The sequence below is a fragment of the Pleurodeles waltl genome, chromosome 7 (assembly GCF_031143425.1).
Source record: "Pleurodeles waltl isolate 20211129_DDA chromosome 7, aPleWal1.hap1.20221129, whole genome shotgun sequence".
In the NCBI taxonomy this organism is placed as follows: domain Eukaryota; kingdom Metazoa; phylum Chordata; class Amphibia; order Caudata; family Salamandridae; genus Pleurodeles; species Pleurodeles waltl.
Genome location: NC_090446.1, coordinates 1501384446 through 1501409099, shown reverse-complemented (window position 1 = coordinate 1501409099; position 24654 = coordinate 1501384446). Strand labels below are relative to the sequence as shown.

Sequence of the window (24654 nt, the reverse complement as noted above, 5' to 3'; positions counted from 1 at the left end):
GGCAAAGAGTAGTTTTAGTATATCGGTTACATGAAAAGTGCTATTTGACTAATGTTTTATACATCATAGGAGATACCTGATCTGCGTAGACCACCGCTAGCCATCCTGTTCCTGCCAGGCAATGTCTGTGTTTCTCTCTCTCTCTCATCCATCCCCTTTTCCCTGGAACATTTCTGTGCTGATAACCTACAAGTCAGTGGGAGGCACGCAACATCTAGGTGGAGTTGGGATCAAGCAACTTGGGTCAACATTGTGTCCCCGTGGGGCAAACATGTTAGTACTCGACAGAAACCTAAACTTTAAAAATTTATGAATCTGGTTCTACTAATTGGAGTTTGATGGTTTTAGTGTCAAATCATTTATTAAACTTTTCTCTATTTTCTAAATTGGTTTGTAATTTTTATTATGTTGTGTGTTCACTGTGTTGCTTGTTTACTGCATAAATACGTAACACATTGCCTCTGAGTTTAGCCTGAATGTTTTTTGTACCAAGCTACCCAGGTTTAAGCACAGGTTAAATTAGTGCCTTTTCATGGTTCACCCTTCAAGAGATTGTTACTTCTGCTTGACCAGGGCTCACACCCCAGTGAACCAACAATCCACTTTCTGAAACTGGTGTTCAGTGGTATGGAACAGGACTTGTGTTTGTGCAGTGCCACACAGTGATTTGTGTTACACAAAAAACCCACATAATTTGGCATCAGAACTGATTTCTAAAAAAATTCTCCTTACTCTCCATTGGCTGTTTTTATTTTTTTCTAAATTTAAGTAAACATCCTAAGGATGAGAACCCGGAGGAGAACCTAGAGCTGCCCCCAGGAGAATCAGTATACCTGGGACGAGGCAGGGAGCAGTGTGTCTTCCAGAGGCCTGTAACAAGTGTATATCTAGGACTTGAGGGAAGAAAGAAAGCTCAAGCTGGAGATAGCCAAACTAAAGTTAGAGGCTCAAAGAGCCTTGAAGGAGAAGAGAATGGAACATGAACTCGAACTCATGGAGCTGGACATTAAAGCCAAGCAAGTGTAGCAATGGTGGCAGTGAATCATCAGTGTCCACTGGAGAGGTGAGAGTCTGCATACCAAAAACCTGGTGCCCAGTTATCGGGTGAGAATGATATAGATAAATGGTTTTCTGCCTATGAGGTAGCCCTAAGGGCACACCGAGTTCCAGAGGAGTACTGGGGATAGTTTGTGGAGGTGCATGCCCACAGTAGGGAGGGACACACTCCTGACACTAGAGATAGAGGACCAGACCAAGTATGCTCCCATGAAGGCTATTCATCTTACCAAATTTGGGTTGACCCCTGACAAAATACAGTGAAATGTTCATGGACAAACTCCCAGACCAGTCTTGCGTGGACTTCATATATTATGCCAGCAAGGCACTGAAGGGCTGGGTAAGGGGCAGCAAGGTAGATGATTTCAATGGGCTGTTCAACCTGATTCTGAGGGAGCACATGCTCACCACCTGTTTTAAAGAGCTGCACCAACATCTGGTAAATAGCAAGCTTGCTGACTCCAGGAAGCTTGCCGAGGAGTAGGACCTCTGGGTCAGCACCAGAGTGTCCAAAAAGGTACCCGGGACTGACTCCAAGAAGGATGGTTCAGGTTTCCCTCAGCACAGTGAGGAGAAGGTCAAGAGAGACCCAGACAAGTTTCAGGGTAAGGGGGAAAGGAAAGGATTCCCATGTCCCTTCTGAGAAGAAGGAGGGAGGTTCTGGTGGTCTGTGGCCCAGGACGCCCCATTTCCATCCCCACTGCTTTGATTATTCTCAACTAGAACACAAGCAGGAGTGTCCCATGTGGACTTAGGGGAAGTTAGTTCCCAGGGGCAGGAGATAGAACATGGCCTAGTCTCCCTTAGATGGAGAGTGAACTCAGAGGGTAGACTGGAGATCCCTGAGGAGGGAAGTTGTTACTACTACCAGGTCAAAGTGAATGGGGTCTCTGTCACTGCTCTGAGGGACACCTGCACCAGCCTGACCATGGTAGTACAAAAGCTAGTTTTCCCAGAGCAGTACACCGGTCAGCTGTGTAGGATAACCCAGGCCCATGGGGCAGGTCTTTGTCTGCCCCAGGTCCCTGGTATCCCTGGAGTGGGGTAGGGATGTGACCCAGACAAGGATCATTGTTAGTCACCAGACGCCCATAAACTGGCTTCTGGGGAATGAGTTGCCACCGGTGACAGAAGAGCCAGGAGGTACTGCCACCCAGTGCGCAGTAAAAGCACAAAAATCTGTATATACCTCTCCCAGATGGAGGGTTTGGAAGCTCAGATGGAGAGGAAGGGGGAGAGAGGGCTCAGGGTACAGATCCTGGGCTGAGGGACCAGTCTCAGGTTATCACCCCTGAACTGATGGGAGGGAGAGTGGAGAAAGGGTGCCTTACATCATGAGCTACTGCCCGCACTCAGAGAAACCACAGAGGTGAGAGACCCCTTGGTGGCCTGGGGCCTGCCTCTTGACACTGACAGCTGTCAGTGGCCTCTGTTGGTTGTTGTCCTTATGGACAGAGTTTTCCTTTGTTTGGGGAGAGAATTCTGATTTAAAGGGTGGAATGGACCACATCACTTTATTTACCATAGAGGTACTCTCTGCCTACTGGTGTAGGAAAGTACCCTTTTTCTTGGCAGGGTTACCCCCATTTTCTGCCTGATGTCAGTGTGCTTGACTGTGTTCACTGGTATCCTGCTAACCAGGACCCCAGTGATTATGCTCTGTCTCCCAAAACTCTGTATTTTACTCTTAATTGGCATACTGGTTCCCCCTTATAAGTCCCTAATATATGGTACCTAGGTACCCAGGGCATTGGGGTTCCACGGGATCCCTATGGGCTGCAGCATATATTTTGCAACCCATAGGGAGCCCATGCAACGTCTTCTGCAGGACTGCCCTTGCAGTCTGTGTGAAAAGGTGCAAGCACCTTTTCACTGCCATTTACATTGCACAGTTACACAGGTAACTTATAAGTCACCACTATATCAGGTGCTCCAGCCCTGAGGGCAGGGTGCAAAGTACCTGTGTGTGAGGGCACCCCTGCACTAGCAGAGGTCCCCCCACGACCTCCAGGACCATTTCCCCAGACTTTGTGCGGGGATGCCATTTTAAGCGCATACTGGACATAGGTCACCTATGTCCAGCTACATAATGGTAACTCAAAACATAGGCATATTTGGTATCAAACGTGTAGGAATCATACCCCATGCCTTTGCACACATTGGTTGTATGTCCCATGCACTCTGGGGGCTCCCTAGAGGACCCCCAGTACTGCTATTACAGACTTCTGAGGCTTCCCGGGCAGACCCAGCTGCTGCCACCTTCCAGACAGGTTTCTGCCCTCCTGTGCTTGAAAAGCTCGAGCCCAGGAAGGCAGAACAAAGGTTTTCCTTTGGAAGAGGGGTGGTACACCCTCTCCCTTTGGAAATAGGTGTTACAGGCTAGCCTCCCCAAGCCACTGGGAATCCTCTGCATCCTCCAATTCGACTTCTCACTGATGAAACTGCATCTGGACCCTCCAAGAACTGTACAAGTTGCAACAAAGAAGCAAGACGCCTTTTCCAACATTGTATCTCAGGCTCCTGCCAGCAACTGCAACTGTTTCCTGGTTGTGCATCCTCTGAAGACAACCCGTTTTCAGCCTGCATCAGAAGTGCGAAGGATTCTCCCTTGAGGGTGAAGGAGTCAGTTCCCTGCTTCTGCAGGGATCATCTGCAATGATGACCAGCTGAGTGGATCCCCTCTCCTGCTGAGCTGTGTGGATCCTACATCATAGGTGGTGGACTGAAGTGGCCCCAATGGTCCTCTCTTCCAATTGTCCAACTTTGGTGGATGTAAGAGCTTGCCTCCCCACGCAAGACAGTAAATACCTCAGTGCACCATGTGTTTTGCAGCTGCCAAGGCTTGTTGGCATCCTTCCTCCAAGTTCTTCGTGCATCCTGTAGCTCCGGCCCACAGCACTCTATCCTGCGACGTACAGGTTCCTGAGTGATTCTCCGGCGACGTGGGAGCCTTTGTCGTAGTGCTGTGTGGGCCTCTTTTGAAACTTCCTTGTCTCCGTGCTGTCGGATTCCTGTGTGCACTGCCTGGTCTTCTATGGGCTCTCTGAGTTGCTGAGAGGCTCCTCTGGCTCACCCCCCCGGGTAGAGTCCACCTGGTCCTTCCTGGTCCTGGACAGTGCCATTTTCCGCTAACCACGAGCTTTGCACATGCCAAGCATTGTTGGCGGACTCCAATGACGCAAACCCAACTGCAATCCTCCATCCAACGTGGAACATCACTTGTATCCTCCAGGAACCCGACTTCATCTTCTTGGGTGCAGCACTGACTGTTCTCCTTCACCCGTGGTTGTTCTTCTTCACCTTCATCCAGGTTAGCAGGGGCTCCTGTTCTTCCTGAACTCTTCTGTGCATTTTGGACTTGGTCCCCTTCTTCCACAGGTCTTCTTGTCCAGGACTCCACTGTTTGTGTCTTGCAGTCTCTTCTGGGTTTTGCATAATTATTCTTCTCGTTTCTGTGTGTGTTCTGGTAAAGTTACTGTGATTTATTCCTGCTTTCCTGCTCACTGGGGTAGGTTCTAGTACTTACCTTTGGGGTTTTCTATATCTCCCAGCTCCCCTATACACACTACACATGCCTAGGTGAGAGACTGACTTTCGCATTCCACTTTTTTAGTATATGCTTTGTTCTCCTCCTAGGCCCATTTCTAACTATTGTGATTTTCACTATTTGCACTGTTTTCTAACTGCCACTTTTGGACAGTTGGTATTTTCCTGCCCTAACCCTCTGTGCCTGCAGTCTCCCTCAGATCCCCTGACTGGGAATAACTGACAGTTGAGACTTTGTGAATTCACCCCAGACAGTCGCACAAAAGTGGGATTAGCAGAGACCGAATGGGCCATTAATTGACTGATGGGGGGGGGGGGTGCGGAGCTAAGCACAGTCCCACTTGCACCTGAATAGACTCAGCTCTGCCGCCACACAATAGGCTTAACAGCCCTGCTTTGTCAGTGCAGCCAGCTAGTAGACAGGGGAAGCAGGGAAGTCCTGGAAATTCAAAGACACTTTCTGGAACCTTCTCTTAACTTCTAGGAGCGGGGCACCAGGGCATAAAAAATAGGGCTCTCAGACTCACTCTTCAGTTCACTACCAGACCTGCGGAAGGACTCTCAGAGGACTGCCTGCTACTGTGACCGGCTGTGCATTCTACTAGACTGCTGCTCTACCTGGAAGGACTGCTTTGCTGCCTGGAGCCTGCCTTGTACCTTCAGAGACCAGCCCTGATGTGGAGCCCAGCATCTTCACTTGCTCCCAGGATTTCAGAAGTGATTCCAGGCTAGTTTGACTGGCCTCCTGTTCAGAGTCACAGGAACATAACAGACTCCCATCATCTTGAGTGGATCCTGAACCCCCAAGAGGACTCTCCATCCACTCCTGGACCCTTGTGGTGCTAAATGTGCCCAAGTGGCCATTTTCCAAAATGGAGGACTTGTTATTTTGAACCTTAAACTGTAAAAATTCATAAATCCGGATTGGATTTTGATGGTTTTCGTGTCAAACTATTTATTTGACTTTTCTGCATTGTTCTAAATTGGTATGTGATTTTTGCTGTGTTGTGTTTTCACTACGTTGCTTTTTGTTTACTGCCTAAATACTTAACACATTGCCTCTAAGTTTAGCCTGACTGCTTTTTGCGCCAAGCTACCCAGGGTTAAGCACAGGTTAAATTGGTGACTTTCTGTGGTTCACCCTGCAAGGGACTGTGGCTGTTGGTTGAGAAGGACTCACACCCCAGTCAACCAACAATCTGATTTCTCATAACAGACAATGACAAGACGAACAGTGTCAAAACAAACAGTGAGAAAGACAGACAATCAACTATCAGAGTGAGTAGTGGCAAAAGAGGCACATAGCAACAGGGGCACAGACAGAAAATTAAATGGCAAGACAGATAAGGGGAGAATGAACAAAAAAGAAGCACACTCAGGGCAATAATTCTTAACTATTGACCAGTGATGAACTACAACAATGGCCTGTGAATATTGACATTGAAACCATGGTGATGGTTATTACTGACTGACAGTAGGGGGCTGTATAAATAATAACTTGTTAACAACATTTTACAGTCCCCTGGACCACTACCTACTACCAAACCTATTTTGTTTACATTCACTCCTTCGCAACCAAACTGTGGTCACAAACCACTTATACATAGCACTGCAAATCGCAATGTGTAATGGGCACCGCTAACATGTCCCTTCCAAATGGGCATTTGTTATGCATTTCTGAACCCTCTTTGCTACTTTTTAAGAACTTACCAAATCGAAAAATGGGCTTAGTACCTTTCAAAAAGCCAATAATTGAGCGGCTTGCAGACTTTGCAACCACTAAATGGGTTTGTACATCTGGACCAAGGTAATTTAAGAAACTGGCAGTGGGCGCCTTTTGGAATGGGGAATCAGCAGCACCTATCAAGGGTGTAAAAAGAATTAAAAGATGACTGTCATTAGTAGTTACCCATCATGTTATTACCACTTGAGATGTCAAATTGACACACAACAAAAGCGCCCCAAAATCAAAAAACTAGGACATCCTCCAAACATGGCTTGACTAGTTAAGTCAACCCATGTAATCAGGAGGCAAAAAAAGATCTTTGTCTTTGGAAGAAAAAGAATGCAGATGCAAAAAAAAAGATTGTATTGTGGGCAACCCAGACCTTTTTTGCTGAAATGTTCTGTGTTGGCAATAAACAGGAAAGCTCATCTTTAATTATTGAAAGATGTTGGTCGATCTAAGAAAAAGTGCAAAAATGTCTGTCAAGATGCAGCCTATTTTTATATGCGTGCATTATTTCAGCCACCAAAGGACCATTCCAGACTTGCCCCTTGAACAATTCAGGAGATAACTGTTGCTATATGGATACTCAGGGGCATATTTATACTTGTTTTGTGCCAAATTTGCATCATTTTTTTCACGCAGATTCAGTGCAAAACTAAGTCCATATTTATACTTTGGCGTTAGACCCGTCTAGCGCCACATTTATGGAGTTAAAGTAATTTTTTGGACAAGGAAACCTACTTTGCGTCAATAAGATGCAAAATAGGTGTTCCTGTGCAAAAAATGACTATGGCCTTAGTGCCATATTTATCCCCTCGTGCTAAAATCACGCACCGGATGGAGGAGAACGTCTGGATTAGGGCAGGTGTTAGGGGACCTGTGGGCCTATTTCCATGGTGGAACACCATGAAATAAGCCCACAGGTGCCCTCCTCAGGCACCATGGACACCCCACCCACACCAGAGGGACAGTGGAGGATGGAGGACCCCATCCCAGGTAAGTATAGGTAAGTACAGGTAAGTATTATTTTTTTGAATTGCCTTTGGGGGCCCTGAAATGGGCCCCCCTACAAGGCACTGGGTGCAACCCTGGTCCCCTGTGCTGGCCACTGGGTTGGTGGGCATGACTCCTGTCTTTTCTAAGACAAGTCTCATGTGGTATGAATGATTTTGCGTCAGAAAATGACTCTAGGCAGGTTAGAGTCATTTTTTTTCACTCTAACCTGTCTAACGTCATTTTTTGGTGTAAAACCCCCTTCTTCCATACTGCCAGCCCCACCCTCCTAATGTAATGTATTTTTACGCTAGACCCCCCCCCGGTTCCACCGGCTTGCACCATTCCATAAATATGGTGCCCGGTTGGTGCAACAGAAATGGTGCAAGCCGGTGCTAAACCTTCTGCTGCAAAACTGCATTAGTGCAGTTTTGCACCAAAAAGTATAAATCAGGGCCTCAGTTTTAACAAAAGCATGGGATGCCGGTTCCAAATGAAGCACAAACCATGGAGATTCAAGGAAGTGATGGTACGTTTCTCACATCAGGAGCTATTTGCAAAGAAACCAAGACAATCTGTAGCTCTGGTCAGTTTGGCCATGTTGATTCCACACTCTGATATTATTGATGGTACAAAAATTTCAATTATCCTCTGAACTCCCTGGCTTAGAAAGCATAAGCCCAAAAATTGACTGGGAACTTCCACTCAGTTTTGGGTCGCAGTATTGCATGGACAATTGCGTCCTTCAGAAAGAAGTGCACCTTCTATTTCGTAACTGTACAAAAAGTGATCAATAATCCAGCTATCAGTGAGAATGACGTATTACCCCCTCACCTGCCCTGTGACTGCAACATTTATTTAATATCAGGCACACCTATTTCTCACAGAAATATCTATCCTCACACCATGAAAGAAGAAGTGTTAAAGCAATATTTGCAAGAAAATGTTGATAGAGGGTTTATCTGACATTCTGCTGCACATGAAGGGGCCCCAATCTTTTATCACTAAACCAAATGGGGAATATTTGCTGTGCACAGACTACTACACATTAAATGATATTACCTTCAGAAATCCTATCTTCACCCCTCATATCACTACTCTTGGATCAGAAAAAGGAGGTCAAGATCTGTTCAAAGCTGGATCTTCGAGGGCAATACATTTCAGACAGAATTCATGAGGAGGATGAGTGGTGGACCGCATTCAACATTTGGCATTACTATTATTGGTACTGGTCATGGTACAGGTTTATGTAATCACTCTGCAGTGTTTGAACACTTTGTGAACAATATACTTAGAGATTTATTAGACATGTTCATGATTGGCCACCTGGAGGACAAGCTTGTTTATTCAAAAGGTGTTCAACCGCATGCATCAATGTACAAGAAGTTATGGCTAGGCTCAGGAATCACTCTTTGTTTGCCAAAGCGGAAAAAAGTGTTTCTCAAACTGCATTTAAAATACCGAAAGATGACATAAGTGTCAAGACAAGACAAGGAAAAGGTCAGACCCATAATCGAATGGGCAACAGTCACCTGTGTCAAGGAAATGGAAAGAGTCCTGAATTTTTGCAAGCACACTTTATGAAAGACTTTGATCACTGTCAAGCAGAACACCTCATTAACTCAACAAGAAACAGGCAGAGAGGTAGAAACAGACAGCAAGAAAGGCAAAAATAGAGGACAATAAATGAGCAGAAAACGGGCAGCGAGGCACAAACAGAGGGCAAGAAATTAGAAGATTGCCACAAACAGAGGAGAAAATGAACAAGAAGGCACAACCAGAGGACAAGAAAAGAGCAGAGAAGCACAAAGAGGGCAAGAAACAGGCAGAAAGGCACAAACAAAGGGCAAGAAACAGGCAGAAAGGCAGAAACAGAAGGCAAGAACTAAGCAGAAACACACTAACAGAGGGCAAAAAAAGGCATAGAGGCACAAACACAGATCAAAAAATGAGCAGAAAATGGCCAAAGAGACACAAACACAGGGTAAGAAACAAGCAAAGTGACATAAACAGAGGGTAAGAAACAAGCAGAAAGACACAAACAGAAGGCAAGAAAAGGGCAGAGAGGCACAAACACAGGGCAAGAAATGAGCAGAAAGGCAGAACAAAGTGCAAGAAATGAGCAGAAAGACAGAAACAGAGGGCAAGCAACTAGCAGAAAAGCACAAAAAGGAGGGCAATTAAAGCTCATGTTCAGACCGCCATGTAGTGAGTCACTCCAGGCAAGAATCCAGTTAAGAATTTCCCTTTAGCAAACACTGTTGCTTTAACATGTTTCCAGTCTCACAGACTCAATGTCGTAGCTCATAAAACACTAACAGTAATATTAATCATCCAAGCCGACAAGGAAAATAAAGCAGCCAAACAAACTGAACAACAGGAACAATAGCACTCCTAATGTGTGGCAGGAATGGTCACCCGTTCAGAACAAAATAAAAAAGTAGTCCCAAAACAATGGCTAAACAATAGCTGCTGTGTACATTAACAGTAGTTGGCTGGCGCTCTTGGGAAGGGCTAAATGCCACAAAAGGCAAGCGTATGCATGCCCTCGATGAATGGGAATACTGCAAAAGGGAAGGACATTGGTGCCATCAATGGGATGGCTATGGGCATGCTAAAGCCTGTGATGTAGATACAGCATGTCTCAGTTCGAGACATGGCATGCGCGGCATCTAGAGTCAAGACCTAAAAAGGACAACCTCTTGTTTGGGGCCAAGATAAGGGAACTTCCTTTAAAGACTTTAATGACAGCATTCACAATACCTCCTATACTGAGACATGCTAATTTACAAATGCTGTTCATCATGGAAACTGGTGCATCTGCATTGACCATCGGTGCTGCTCCGTTGCATAGCGATTGAGAGGGAAGATATGCATCCAGTGGTATTTTATTCCAGAACACTTTCCACTTCTGAATGCTGAATACTATGCTTTATATGATAAGGAGCTTTTAGCAATAAAATAAGCTTTTACACAGTGGCAACACAATCTGCAAGAAACATTGTCTGAGATGATATCATGAATTCATCATAAAAAGGTTTTGTAGTTGCACTCCATGAAGTGTTTGAATGTGCCTTGTTCTTTGCCTGGTTTTCGTATCAATTAACCTAAAGACTGAAGTCTTTAGTGCCCCACATAGGGGTAATAAGCGCTATATAAAATTTGCAATACAGTACAGTTCAAAAAAAGCAAAGGCTGATGTGCTGTCTAGGCAAGGGGAAGAAGTAGAAGAAGAGAAGCCTGCTCATAACATTTTATCAGTCACTCTACAAGGAAAATTAATTGTAGAAAAATTCATGAAGCAAGTCATAGTCAGAAAAGGATAGATCGGTGGTGAATAATGGCTAGAGAAAGAGTTAAAGGATAGGAGAAAAGAGGGAACTCCCCCATTTTAGTATTATATTTACCACATCAGGAATTTCAACTTCAGGCCATTGAGGTCATGAATTTGTGCCACAAATTGCTATTGTGGGACCTCTGGAGCGAGTTCTGGAGTGAAGATCTGGCTCTTCGTCTGATGCTCCTCTACCTACTCATTGCCTAGACACCCTCATGGGTGAATAGGTCACACACTATACATTTCTTTTACATTACATTACAAAGAAGATACAAGACTTATTTTAAAGAAACTTTCAGTGGCCCAACATGCCCATGTCAAAGTGTTTATCCATCAGTGTTCAATTTGCACTCATGAAAAGCCAAACCTACATCACTGCTGCAACCTTTCCTTGTCTGTGATCTCCATGAATCCTGTTGGGGGAATACCTGTAGAATTACCGCCATCTGAAGGCTTTAATACATTATTGGTGGTGGTGGATTATTTCACTAAAATGTAATATGCTGTGCCTTTGAAAGAACTCCCACCAAAAGGAAAACTCATTTAAATACTTCTGAAAAACATATTCAGGTTTTGTGGATTACCTATCATCATTATCACAGACAAGATCAACTTATTACTTGTTTCTTTAAATGATTGCAGAAGACTGTAGGAGTCAAACAATCTCCAACAACCAGATATCATCCACAGGTGGACAGAGAGGTTGAACCAGGCAAAAAAACAATATCTACAATGCTTTCTGGTGGAGCATCCTAAAAGTGTAACAATTGGATTTCCTTGGAAGAGTATACCTAGAACAGCTTTTTGCACTCATTTATGGGTACGTCACATTTCTATTGCTTTTCTTGTATCCAGCCAACCCCATTTTCTGCCTGTCATTTTTCCACCGCAGTTCACCTGGTTACACATTTCCTTGAGCAAAGTGACAAAGTTAGAAAAAGGGCTTATCAGCATCTTTTTAAAGTTAAGGCAGAAGATAAATGACAGGTTGCCAACCCTCATGGACCCAATCCATAATATAAATGTGTGGAACTGGTTTGGCTATCAGCAAAACATCTTCATTTACCTGGGTCCCACCCATGTTTACCAACCAGATTTGCAAGTCCTGTTATTATTGTGAGATAAGTGGGACAATACATTTAGAGTTGCCTAAAAGGTGGAATATACATCCAATGTGCCATGTGTCTTGTAACATGCCAACACTTATGAAGAGAGAAACACCACATTCTTCTGTATGGAGAGAAGACACTCAGGAATATATAGGGGAGGCTAGCCTTGATTTCTTTAGCAATATTGGTAAGATTTCCATTCTGGAAAAGGTTATGTTGTCTTAGAGACAGCTTGGAAGTCAGTTTGTTTTTTTGCATGCCCCTTGGCAGGTTTCTCAATTTCATTAATGGAATCCAAGGAAACCAGGTCCCTAGCATAGTTCCATGGATTGGAATTCTTCTGGGGTAGAGGGAGACAACTGCAGAGTACTGTCAGGACTATCAGGAAAGATAATGCAAATACAGTGCCTCTGCCTAGGCATGCAGGTTTCAGACCTTCCAAGGACAGTACAGAAAAGGTCAGGTATGGCGAATATGGAGAATAGTACATTAAAGTAAGGTTATATGCACTCATGTCCGGGTTCTGGCCGGGACTTCTGGGACATGATAGGTCGTGAACATAAAAGGCCAGTGCAGGCACTGGGAAAGTGCCCGGCAAATCTAACTTTTGTCAGTTCATCACTTGACATTTGCAATTTCTCAGTTTTGTTTTTTTCTCCTTTTCGGCTCCCTACCCCATGTACCAGTTTTTTCCCTTTTGCTCTTTCCATTAGTTCCAGCTTAAATTCTAGCTTCTGCTCCCTGCTTTGCTCCCACTCCTTCTGTGTAATTGTAAATCTCTCAAAGGTGCTGCTGTTGCCATCTCTGTAGCATTGGTGTTGGTACCATTGCCTGCAGCAACAATCAAAACCTTCCTGCTCATCCAGAAAGCTGCTGTGCACATCGTTACATCCCCTAAGACTCTGCTCAACTACTCGGCTCCAGGCCTGTTTCCTGATATGGCTGTGGCATACATGTTACTGCCTCACAGAGAGATAAACTTGGATATTATCGGAACAACAGATGAAGTCCTGGTGGTACAATACAAAGTCACGTATCATATCTCTGTCTTTATTGTTTTTTTGCCCCTCTCTCTATCTCTCTTTAAGATACTCAAGCAGTGATTTTGACATGATCCTAGGCTGCTGTGGCCCCCAGTCCAAACCAGTGTCTTGTGTGTTGTTTCCCTTCTCCCATTTTTCCTGGTTCCTAACAAATGTACTATTACTGAGTACCTTTCTTAAAAGAGGGAGAGATTCAAATATTTAGCTATATTTAGTGTAGGGAATTATTACCATTAAACCCTTCCAGATGGTTATAGCCACAGGACAACCCCTCCCCTATCCCTCATCACAGCCACTGAAGAGCCTAGAAATTTGTCAAGCTTTAAAACCCAAATATGATAACGTTTAGACCCTCTCAAATAAAATGATGGAAAAAATCAGACACGCACCTTCCCAACCTCAGCACATACAGATGGGTGACACATATGGTACCTTAGATATGCTAAGGAGACTGTCAAGATAATCTCTGGTGCTTGTTAAAGATACTGAGGAGGGTTGAAGAGGCTTTACCTAGACTTATGGTGCCACTCCCATGATAGCAGATTTGAGCATTAGCCGGGCATCTCACAACAGCAACATTCTTGGAGGAGCACTGTTCGCCCGAAGTACTAATACAGGAGTAACATTCCTGTCCGTCGAGAACTGAAGAACTATTGACTGAAATGAAAGAAGAGGAAACATGTTGCTTACCATCCCAAGCCAACATAGCATTTTTATATCAGCAACACTCAACCACACAGCACACTAGGAAGGACATAGATGAGCAAACTGGTAGCACCAATGTTAGAGGTCCATAGAGCAAACTCTGTTTCATTGGCAATGTATAGCATCAGACCACTGAGATTTACACTGTCATTTCTACAGGGCTTTACTCCCAAATTAACTTTAGGAAGGGCCCGAGTCACAAGCATCCTTCCATAAATAGGTGTGACTTACTCCAGGAAATTCAGGAGTAAGTCACAGCTCCACTGAGAACAAAATCTTTGTGAATCAGGTTCCAGGCAGGAAAATCTGGGTCACCTTTAAGTAGGATCTATTTATAACCAGGACCAATTCAATTAAATTGCAAGAAGCACACATAGGCCCACATTACAACATTGGAGGGCAGCGGAGGCCGCCCGACAATGCTGTATCGCAGTCAGGCTGCCTATGCGGCCTGAATCACGCCGGCCCTATTACGACATCCCCACTGGGCAGGCCGGAGGAAACAGAGTTTCCGCCCGCCGGCCCAGCGGGGAGCAGGGCACTAACATTGCGGCCGGCTCCTGATGGACCCGGCGGCAATGTGGCGGTGCAGCAGGCGCAGCAGCACCCTTCGCGCATTGAACTGCCCGTAATTCAGGCCGTGGATTGCGCGATGTGGCTGATCATGGGGTCCCCTGCAGTGCCCATGCCAAGTGCATGGGCCCCCAGAGTCACCCTTACCGCCAGCTTTTCCACAGCGGTGTTTACCGCCAAGGAAAGGCTGGCAGATGGGGACTCGGAATCCCCAAGGCAACGCTGCTTGCAGCGCTGCTGTGGCGGATTACAACCGCCCGGACCGCCAGGCTGCTGGCTGGCGACAGCCTGGCGGTATCGGCGGTATGACCCTGGCCGCTCCGCCATGGTCATAATATGGCAGTCGCACCGCCAGCCTGTTGACGGTGCTACTGCCACCGCGAGTCTGGCAGTCATGTGACCGCCAGACTTGTAAGGAGGCCCATAATGTCTTTGGAAATGTGGTCCATAATGACAACTAAGCTAGAATACCTGTTCATATTTGAAATTTAATTTGTTTCCCATTACGGACCTGATTACGTGCATAGGTGCTACTTATTGCACCTGATAAATAGCAATACTACGGGGTATGTTATTTATAGATATTGCATGCGTTAAATAACACTTAACTTGTGATACCCACTCATAATCAGGTTTATTTTTAAGCCTTCATGCACCACCTGAGCGTCACTTTTTTGACGCTCCTGTGGCGCACAGTGCAGACCCAGACCTGCAAGGTCAAACAAAGCCATTCTGAATCGCTTTACATTGCCTTGTAGATATGGTGTAAGGCAACGCAGCAAGTCTCTGCGTTGCTTCACACTGCATCGGGGTGGCGTGTCATGGGCATTGCTGTGGATGTTCCCACTCAACACCCATGGTTTTTGACAATGCCCTAGATTTAAAACATATTATAAATTTGGGGCAGAGGCAAAGCGTATGCCACCCTAGAGCAGGCATAACAAGGAGAAATGTTTACATATCTCCTAATGTTTTCCTCTTTTCAAGTATGCTGCGTTCTGCAGCACACATAGAATTAGGAAAACGCCTCATGTTATTGTTTTTTTGTGCAGAAAGGTGCCCCTTCCTGCACAAAAACAATCATGCCAACAACAAAGCCATCTTTTCACATGGTGTAGCGGTGCCTTAATTGGTGCTTGGCTGCAATTTGTGTGCAGCGCTGGCTGAAAGGGCAAGGATGCACTGTATCTTGCAGATACATGCCCTTTCAAATTGGCTTAGGGCAGAGCAAAAAATGACTTGCAGCACTGCCCTACGCCAATTCTTTGTAGATGGGGCCCTAAGTGCTTAACTACACTTTTTCTACCATCTCACCCCTTATCAACAAGAGCACATAATGTCTGAAGGGCAGTTTTATGTTTCACCTTAGGGATTTGTTGGAATTGTTTAGAATGTCAGATTCATCTTAACATGGACAAAATGTTTCACTGTGCTCCAAAAAGTATTTGCTGATGATTCAAAGTTTGAATGTGCGTCAATTAACAACATTTTGCCTTGAGTTACATCCCCTAGAAAGAAGCTGAATACGTAGTCATGCACACCTTCCTTTACTAGATTTGTGTGTGTGTGTGACGGAACCTCTCCTGGGCATCTTTTCCACACTGTTCTTGCAGGCCATCCTCCACACTAAGAACTAGGCCTTGATTTACAGAGATGTTTTGCTGCTTATTTTTATTCTTAATGCAGACCCAATGCAAAACCGATTTAGGCATTTAAAAAGGTTTTCACATAGTTATTTATGTTGCTTGCTAAAAAAAAAAGTAACAAAGTGCATTGCTCGGCCTTGCATTACTTTGCATTATGGAGGCGTTCCATGGGTGGTGAATGGGCATTTCTGTGTATTCACCCTTGGATTTGGAGGCAAACCTATATCTGTAAAGGTGTGTAGCCATGGAGTTCTGTTGAAATCCGGTACCTCATGAGCTTAGTCTGACTAGGAGAAATATCTTTATTTCTTCTTTTTATTCCATCTTTGCATGTGTGCTATATTCTGCACAAAACCTATACAGACCACAACGCAGACACCCCTGCATTATGGCACCAGGGTGTCTGCGTTGGTGTTAGGCAGGTCAAAGTGCGCAAATGCACAGAGAAAGCAGAACTGAGTAATTTCTTTAAAGATATAGAGCAGTCCTTCCGTTTGAGCATCACAGGGCAGCAACTTTACTCTCTGGGTTGCATGAAGGTTTTGTAAATCTGACCCTAGATATTTAAAACCTAAACTACCAGAACAGATATTATGTTATTATCTGCTGCATACATTAGTGTGAGTTGTGACTCCTATTTTAAAAATTAAACTCTTCATTTTTAAGATTTTGCATATTTGCACACTTATTAGATCACTATTAAGTTGTGAAAAGTGTTTAAATCATTGCTGTTGCTTAAAGTTGCCTTTTTCCCTTCTGGCAGCTGAGTGGACCAGCCCTTTTATGCTATATCTCTTGCCCTAAGTTGTGAAACATCTCTGGAAGGGACTGCCTCTATAAAATGGACCGACACGGAGTACGCACAAGCCTTACCACTACTTTTTTAGGGTCGAGCCTGCGTTGCATGCGCTCGCGCATGCGTATCGCAGCGAGACGCTTTAGTATTTAGAAAAGGGCTCGGAGCCCTGTCAACTTCAGGTCAGTAATTTTTATTGGTTCGTGGGCTTGCCTAATAAAATCTGCTTACTTTCATTAGTCGAAGGCACGCATATGTCATGCCTTTTCCAGTGGCTAGCCCTCCTCGAGCGCAGCGACCAAGTACAGAAAACATGCAAGGCTCGCTGTTTTCTGTCCGGCTCGTGGACTTCTTTTTCTCTAATTTACGAGCGCGATCTCGCTTGGCAGAAGCGGAGTGCTTTACATAGTTGATTTCACTTTTTCGGGTTACGTACATAAATGCACTTTTGCCCGATAGGTGAAAAGTCGGGTTAGGAGTTTACAACGCGATCAGCTATAACATGAGCAAACGCGAGACCCGTTGCATTGTAAATGCTTGTCTTGAGGTTGAAGGGACAAGCTTAGAAGCCATGTTTTTTTTGTTACTGAACATGGTTCTCAAATACATGTTCCTCAGATATAGCACAAATGTTCTGCACAGGATTTAGAGCCTTATTATGACTTTGGCAGATGGAAAAGCCCATCTGCTGCAGTCCCAACGGGTAGGTTGCTGCCAGTGCGGCGCCTCCCAGCTGGCCCCATTACGAGTTTCCCTCTAGCCCAGTGGGAAACGGCCTACAGCATTGTCTCTAGCTTGTAATAGAGCCGGAAGCAATGCTGTAGTGCATAGGGTCATTGGACCATCAGGGTGGTAATAGGGGCCTTAATGTTCTTCATCTCCACGGCCCTCTCAAACGAGGTAGTGGAGTGGCAGTAATAGAGGATGCTCAGTATACGATTAGAGAACTCACATTAGTGAACTTCCCTTAGTATAGCTTCTAGGTTTCTCAATTGCATTCCCTATCTCAGTGCTTCTGTAGCAGTGTAATTTTCTATTGACCATCGGGACAAGTTGAATCCTTTATCAATGCTTTTTTAGATTTTGTACTTTCTTTATCTTTGGCACAAGCTTATTTTATAGTAGTAAAAGATTTTAATTTATGGGCAGAAATTCACTGTCTCAAGGTTGCCTGTGCCATAAGAAAACCCTCGGCTACAATATTAAATCTAATATTGCTAGCTAGATAATAATTCAAAGACTTAAATTGATTATTAATTCAAATCAAGCGCAATAATTAAGTCAAATTTGATGAAGCTATTGGCAAAACAGCACTTTTTTAAACAAAATTACCATTTTCTGTCTAAAGCTTCCAGAAGCTTTTTTGCTGAGCTTCCACCGTCACTTGAGAAAGTTCTTTGATGAAGTGCTAAGTGCTGCTCCCGGAGAAGGAAAAGGCGGGCCTGGATGAGGGGAGGTGGTGTGACCTACTGACAGGAGGATCCCTGAGCTCTGCTAGGAACTGAATTAACTCCAAGATGTCTCCCCTGTCACAAACAAATGTTATCTGACACCAGGCCTGTCCCTTCGCATTGTGGCACTAGACAATTGGGTGCTAGTCCCAGAGGGGGAAACCTGCCCCCCAAAACAGTTCAGATTGACCACAGAGGAGGGTTGCTCATTTTACTGGCCACAATTCTAGGGTGGGCACAAGAATTCTGCATAAGGGAAGATGGGCTCTGTCATCTTTGTTTTAGAAAGAAAGGGGCAGTGTGGGATTGTTTGCTGTAGGGCCCACAGGAACTGCTGCAAAAGTGGGTAGAGATAGCCGTGAGTACTTTTCCACAAAGTGAATGTCGAATCGGCTATCCTCAATTGGATAGTACTTTTTTACTATTGGTTAGGAAGTGGCCAGGAGTATCCCCAACTTACAGTATAATGCGAGGCATAAATACTGCTGCTTGTCGTCGGTACAGGTGAAGTCCTCAACATTCAGAAGTAGAAACTTTTCTGGTAAGTTCCCTATATCCAGTTTATGTTGTTTTGGTGTCTAATTATTGACTCAAATTTATAATATTTGTATAAACTGGAGTGAGGTTTTTATTGTGTTGTGTTTTCTACGTTTTACCTGTCTTGCTACTGATAAATGCTTTACACTTTTCTCCTAAGTTAAGCCTGTTGGCTCCGAGCTACAGGTACCAAGGGTTGAGCTCAGGTTTAAATTCAGTAAACCTAACTGGACCTAGTACAGGATAGCGACATTATTACTTGGTGAGGACCCACATCCACCCCAACTAATAATCCAGTTTCTCACACTCTTGATTTAATCTTTGGTTTAATTGATACAACTCAAAGTGATCTATTTGTACTTATAGTATGGACTGTTCATTATCTGGTTAAATTCTTCTGTAAGCAAACTAACAAAGACAAGACACCTATGGGTCTACTAGAGAAACATTCCTGGGCCAAGCTATCTATTGCTTGCTTTATTAAAAAACTTAGGATGACAAACAGGACTGTAATACCCAGTGGATAGGGACAGCATTGGACAATGTGTTACCACAAAAACTGCTCAGCCCCAGGAGGGTGAGACCCTCGTCTCTGTGGTACACCCCCTACTTAAAGCATCTAAAATACCACACAAGCAGCTAGAAAGATTATTCAGGTAGACTACCCTGCCTTGGCCAGGTTGTGACAGGGAGAATAAAAAGGCCTTAATTCTTTTATTTTTTTATTGTTGAAGTAGCTAAGACTTGCAAGAAAATGCCTTTTTTGCATGTTCACTCCCACATCTTTGGACTGATGCTGCTGGTTTCTCAACTCTGTAAGCCTGCCAACCAGACATCAGTGCCAGTGTTCTAACTCATCACAAAGTGTATGTCAAATTGGCTACCCCCAATTGGCTAGTACTGAGTTACTCATAACCCCCCATATGGTACTCAAGGAAGAGTGCCCACCCAGGGCTGAAGCGCTGATTGTGCCACCCTGTGTGCAACAAAGTACAAAATGGCTCCCTGCTTGCCAATGCAGACTGGCAGAGCAGTGGTCACACTGCTAGTTCGACTTTCCCATTCAAACTAATGGCAAAGCCACCACTTCCCTTAACAATACATGCAATATTCCCCTAAGGAAGACCTATAGAGTCCTAAGGCAGGGACCTATACATTATTAAGTAGGACATGTATTTTTATAAATATGTCTTAGAAGCAACACCTCCAAATTGTTGTTTTGCTGTGGGATGGCTAGAAGTCCCCATTGGCTAACACAGGGTTACCAGCTGACCCCTATGCCTGGCTAACTTCTGAATGAGACTGCCTATCTGGGTGCTGTAAGTTGTCAAATCAATTGTGGCATTACACCCAGCTTGATGCCCAAGTAAAATATAATGTCACTATTAAAGAAATGCCACATTTTGAAAGTTGCCACTCTGTAACCCAGTTTGTTCAATGGGCTCACATGGTCACTGGCCACCAGACAGTATTCTGCCCATGTGGGGAGTAGTGTGAACAACTCCAAGAGAATCCTGCTGCAGTGCAAGGTGTTACCTCCCCTACGCAGGAAGCCAATTACGGTGTTAGCCCAAAATGCGAGCTTCAAAGGTGAAGCTGCCTTCGGTGGGTAAATGTTAATCACACTCAAGAGGAGCTGCCCTTTGTCCGGGTAGATGGGCTGGTGACAGGGCCAGAGAGGGATGACCAGTGCTCAAACCAGTTTTCCCATGGTTGTGTAGCCCACAGGTAACCACACTTCTATGGTGGGCTACTGAAATCCTAACAGCTGAGAAAGGGTGAAAACATCCTGGGAGTTGGCAGAACACACCACTTTGGGTTGTCAGATGCCACATATTGCTGGAAAGTCATCACCAAGAGGGAGGGGACCTGGTAGTCTTGTGACCGCATTATCCCCACAGGTCAATTTCTTGGAATAAATATGGCACACTGGCATCATGAATCCCAGGGCACCTTTTTGAACCTCAGATCATATCAGAACTGGAACAATGACAGAAGAAGGACTGCCCTGCTGACCCCTGGCCCACACAAAGAGAGCCTGCACCTTCTGCTAGACTGCACCTGCTGCACCTTCGGCTAGTGAAGAGAGGACTGTGCCTGTGGCTCTGGGCTTGGGGAAAAGTCATGCAGCAGCCTCAGCCTAAAGTAATGACTCAAAGGGTCAGTTGGATGAACACCTGGAACCAGCTCCAAGGACAGAAGAGCTGAAGTAGCCGAAACTGGCAAGTCATGCCACTTCAGAAGAATCCCCACTGACTGCCATTGGGCGTCCAAAGAGACCGATCCTCAGTGGCCGAAAGTCGCACCCAAGTCAGCCTGATCCAGGAGTGTCATGTGAGTCTAGATTGGTTCCCAAAAGGGATACCAGCCTCCACTAAAGTATACCGCTAGGACCACGGTGTACGGATATTGATAGCCCACCCGCAGCTCAAAGAGCGTTTCAAGGCACTCTGAGAAATAACCATGAAGGCACACCTGCCAACCTCACAGCACTTGGAGCATCCCTGAGCATCTTCATCTCCTGTATCCTCAGCATCAGGCCCACTCCATTGTCATCAATGGCGATCGCACTGTAAAGTTTGGAACCAGACTGGAAAACGATCTGGTGGCCAGGTAACTGTCCAAATCTACCCCATTAGACTCTCAGACTTTTTTTGTGTTGGAGTTGGTCACCCAAGTCCAAGCAGGGACCAAGTAGCCGAAGTAATTTTTCCAAACTTTTCAAAAGTTTGTAAACTTTATATTGACCATTGCTTATTGCGGTTGAATTAAAATTTGATAAAGCTTTAAAAATCTGTTTCCCCGGAACTCCCAAGTGAATTTTGCTAATCTAAAAATTCATGAAAATATAATCTATTTTTATAAATTGATGTTGTGTTTCTTTACTGTTGTGTGGCTTTCTTATTTTGTTGCTTGGTACTGTTAAATGGTTGACACTATGGCTCAGATGTAAGAGTTGTTTGTGCAGGGCGCTGCATCACAAGGAAAGGGCAGAAATGTAAAGTATCTATAGCCGTGGTGCATACCTGTCCTTTCCCTCTATTCTTGACTCCAATGGACTTCCTAGCACCAGTGCAGGCACTCTTGCAGTGTGAACTGCATGCTGGATTGTTTTGTGCAGGAAGAACCTTTTTCCTCTTTCTGCGTGCACTGCAGAATGTAGAATGCAGCACACATAGAAAGAGGGAAAAAAGAGGAGAAATAAAGATATTTCTCCTCATTAAACCTCTCCTGGAGAGGGGTTAGGTTTTGGCGCATCCATAGGTTTCCAACTCTTTGTAAATGTGGGGATGCATCAAAATCCATGTGTGTTGCATGGGAATACCCACAGCAACTCCCAAGGAATGCCTCCCTTGTGCAGAGTAAGGCAACGCAGCCATTTGGGCTGCCTTGCTTTATTCCATATCTATGAGGCCAAGCAAAGTGGCTTTGCATGGCCCCATAGATATGATTGCAAGGTTTGTGCCTATGTTGCCTCACAAAAAAAATATACAAAAAACATCTAAATGACTCTATTTTCATCAATAAAATGCAACCTTGTGTAATATAGAACTTGATCCATGGAGTCAGACGATCTTCCATACTGTTGCAGTTAGATATGCATTTGTTAAACTGTCTTACATCTAAATAAATGGTATGGTTCCTCTAAAATATGCAATTTCTGTGAGAATGGGATCCAAGATTTGAATCATGTGTTGTTTGTCTGTTCGTGCTTTGACTGTATTGTCTGTATTATACGGTTGAGGCCTATTTTTCTAAAGCTATCTGTACGACCTTCCTCGAAATCCTGACAGTTTCTTACCGATCGCCCCTAAAGACTGGTTTTGTAAGCAATTTTTTAAAAAATGTAAAAATATTTTTTAAATTTTTATTGATTCTGATTTGTGCTTTTAGCTAACTGATCTGATTCCATGTATATCAGAATGCATTTTATTTATTTTAGAATTACGGGATGGTGTACATATTCATATGATTTTCTTTTATGTGGATCTCCTTGGAGTTCCGAAACATGAATGAAACCTGAAACTTGAGACGCAACAGCAGCACAAGGGGCTCATAAATATGCCCCCAAGTTATGTTATGTTATGTTATAACTACTTATATAGCGCCTAAAACTGCCCGAAGGCCTCGTAGCGCTTTCTCTGCAAAACGGCCAATGTCACCATCTAAATTCAAATAGAGATTAAGCTTTAAATAGCCAGGTTTTCAAGGCCTTCCTGAACAAAATCTCTTGGGATATCGATCTAATACTAAAAGGAAGGCTATTCCAAAGAATGGCCCCTTGATAGGATAAGGATCTTCCTCCCGATCTTGCTTTCTTTACTGTGGGAACTGTGGCCAGCATAGCTGAGGAGGATCTCAGTAGTCTGGTCGGAATATATACAGATGCCAGGGTTTTAAGCATTTCAGGGCCATGATTAAATGTGGATCTATGAAAATGGCATAACGTCTTAAACTGAAGTCTTTTATCCACTGGAAGCCAATGTAGGGATGAGATTGCAGCCTGTATAGAATGATGTTTAGGGGTATTTAAAAGTAGACGTGCGGCTGCATTTTGCACCCTCTGCAGCCTCTGGGTACAATATTTTGGTGCTCCTACAAACAATGCATTGCCGTAATCAAGACGAGAACCTATCAGTGCCTGGATAACCAGTCTTCTAGTGAGTGGTGGAAGTATTGTTATAACCTTCCTAAGGGTTCTAAGCCGAGCGAAGGAAGTTCCAGCTATTCTATTGACATGTTGTGACATTGAAAGTTGAGGATCTAACCATACTTCTTCCAGTTCCTTTGTGCGAGCCTGACTTGTCGAAGCCATAGCTACCCAGGGTAGGCTAGGTACTTAAGGTTGTTCAGACGAGGCTGACTGGACTCAAGATACGTTTTGTGTGTGTATTCCACGGTAAGGACACGCAGCCATACCATACAATACACATAAATTCTCAGAAGGCTGATCTCTACTATGATGGGATCCTGTCAGCTGCAAATGCAGGAATATTTTTAAAATAGTTCACTACTTAGCCTCTCCAAAGTGTGGGATGACCATAGAGGAATATTATCAGGTCCTGGTAAACAATCTCTTTAACTACTTTGAGGGTAAAATCAATACCATTTGTAAAACGGTGCAGTGCAGAGGCCATTTATCCTTAATTGGTCAACCGGGGATAGATCTCTCTGTACTGACTTGCAATCCAAGACCCTCAAGGTTATCCGGTATGGCAGGGGTATCTATAATTAACAAGAAGTTAGCCCTGGGTGCCCCCATTTGGAATATTTAGATACACTTACTCTAGAACAATTCATTTCTCATGCTAGGTCTATGTAATCAGCCTCCCTTTCGGACCCCCTACCACCCAGAGTTTGAAAGGCTGCTATTGCAGAATTAGCACAAGCACTGCTAGAGGCCTGAAACAGCTCCTTAAATATTGCATATGTACCCATGTACCTGTAGAGTGAAAAAAGGCTCTAATAGTTCCTCTAATAAAAATAAAACCAAATGCGGATCAAATTATCCTTTCCAATTTCAAGATGGTATCATTATTGCCATTTACTGTTAAAATAATTGCCAAACATGTTTAACAGATGCTCTTTAGATTTCTGGAACAAAATTAGATTTTGGAAACCATCCAGTCTATATTTCGACCATCACACAGCATGGAAACTGCTCTACTGTCGGTGTTAGATGATTTGCAACTGGCGGCAGATAAAGCAGAATTCACAAGACTAGTTTATCAGATATCAGTGGATCTATTTGGATTAAGTACTACTTATATGCAGTTTTTCTGACCCCTTTTAGGTTTGGACTTAAGGCACTGAAGCAGGGAGTGCCTCCAGAGTCAGCCCTAAGTTCGAGTCTTTCCCATTTTTATATTCGTCCTTTAACATAATTAGTGGGATCATTTGGTTTAAACTGCAGGAATTATGCAGATGATTCCCAACTCATTATTAACTTGGGTGAATAGGGTCAAGAGGGCGGTGCTCCTTTTGTTGTATTCCATCAATGTATGACTGCAGTTTCGTCTTGGCTTCAATGTAACTCCCTGTAGTTCAATTCTGACAAAACTGATGTCCTCTTGATAAATCATTCTCAATCGATTGGTTCACTTTCATCTGACTTATAGCCACTTTCTTGGCA

At 44.2% G+C, this 24654-nt stretch overlaps 1 protein-coding gene across 2 annotated transcripts in view; it reads right to left on the bottom strand.

Moving 5' to 3' along the window:
* The window catches only part of LOC138246590 (ly6/PLAUR domain-containing protein 3-like), a 200549-nt gene that overhangs the window by 73456 nt on the left and 102439 nt on the right, over positions 1-24654 (bottom strand). The window contains exon 4 of one of the 2 annotated variants that reach the window (XM_069201284.1): positions 13324-13470. The exons of the other annotated variant lie outside the window; for it this stretch is intronic. Coding sequence (XP_069057385.1) covers positions 13324-13470 — 147 coding nt within the window. The remainder of the gene's footprint in view (positions 1-13323; positions 13471-24654) is intronic. 2 annotated transcript variants of the gene reach the window in all.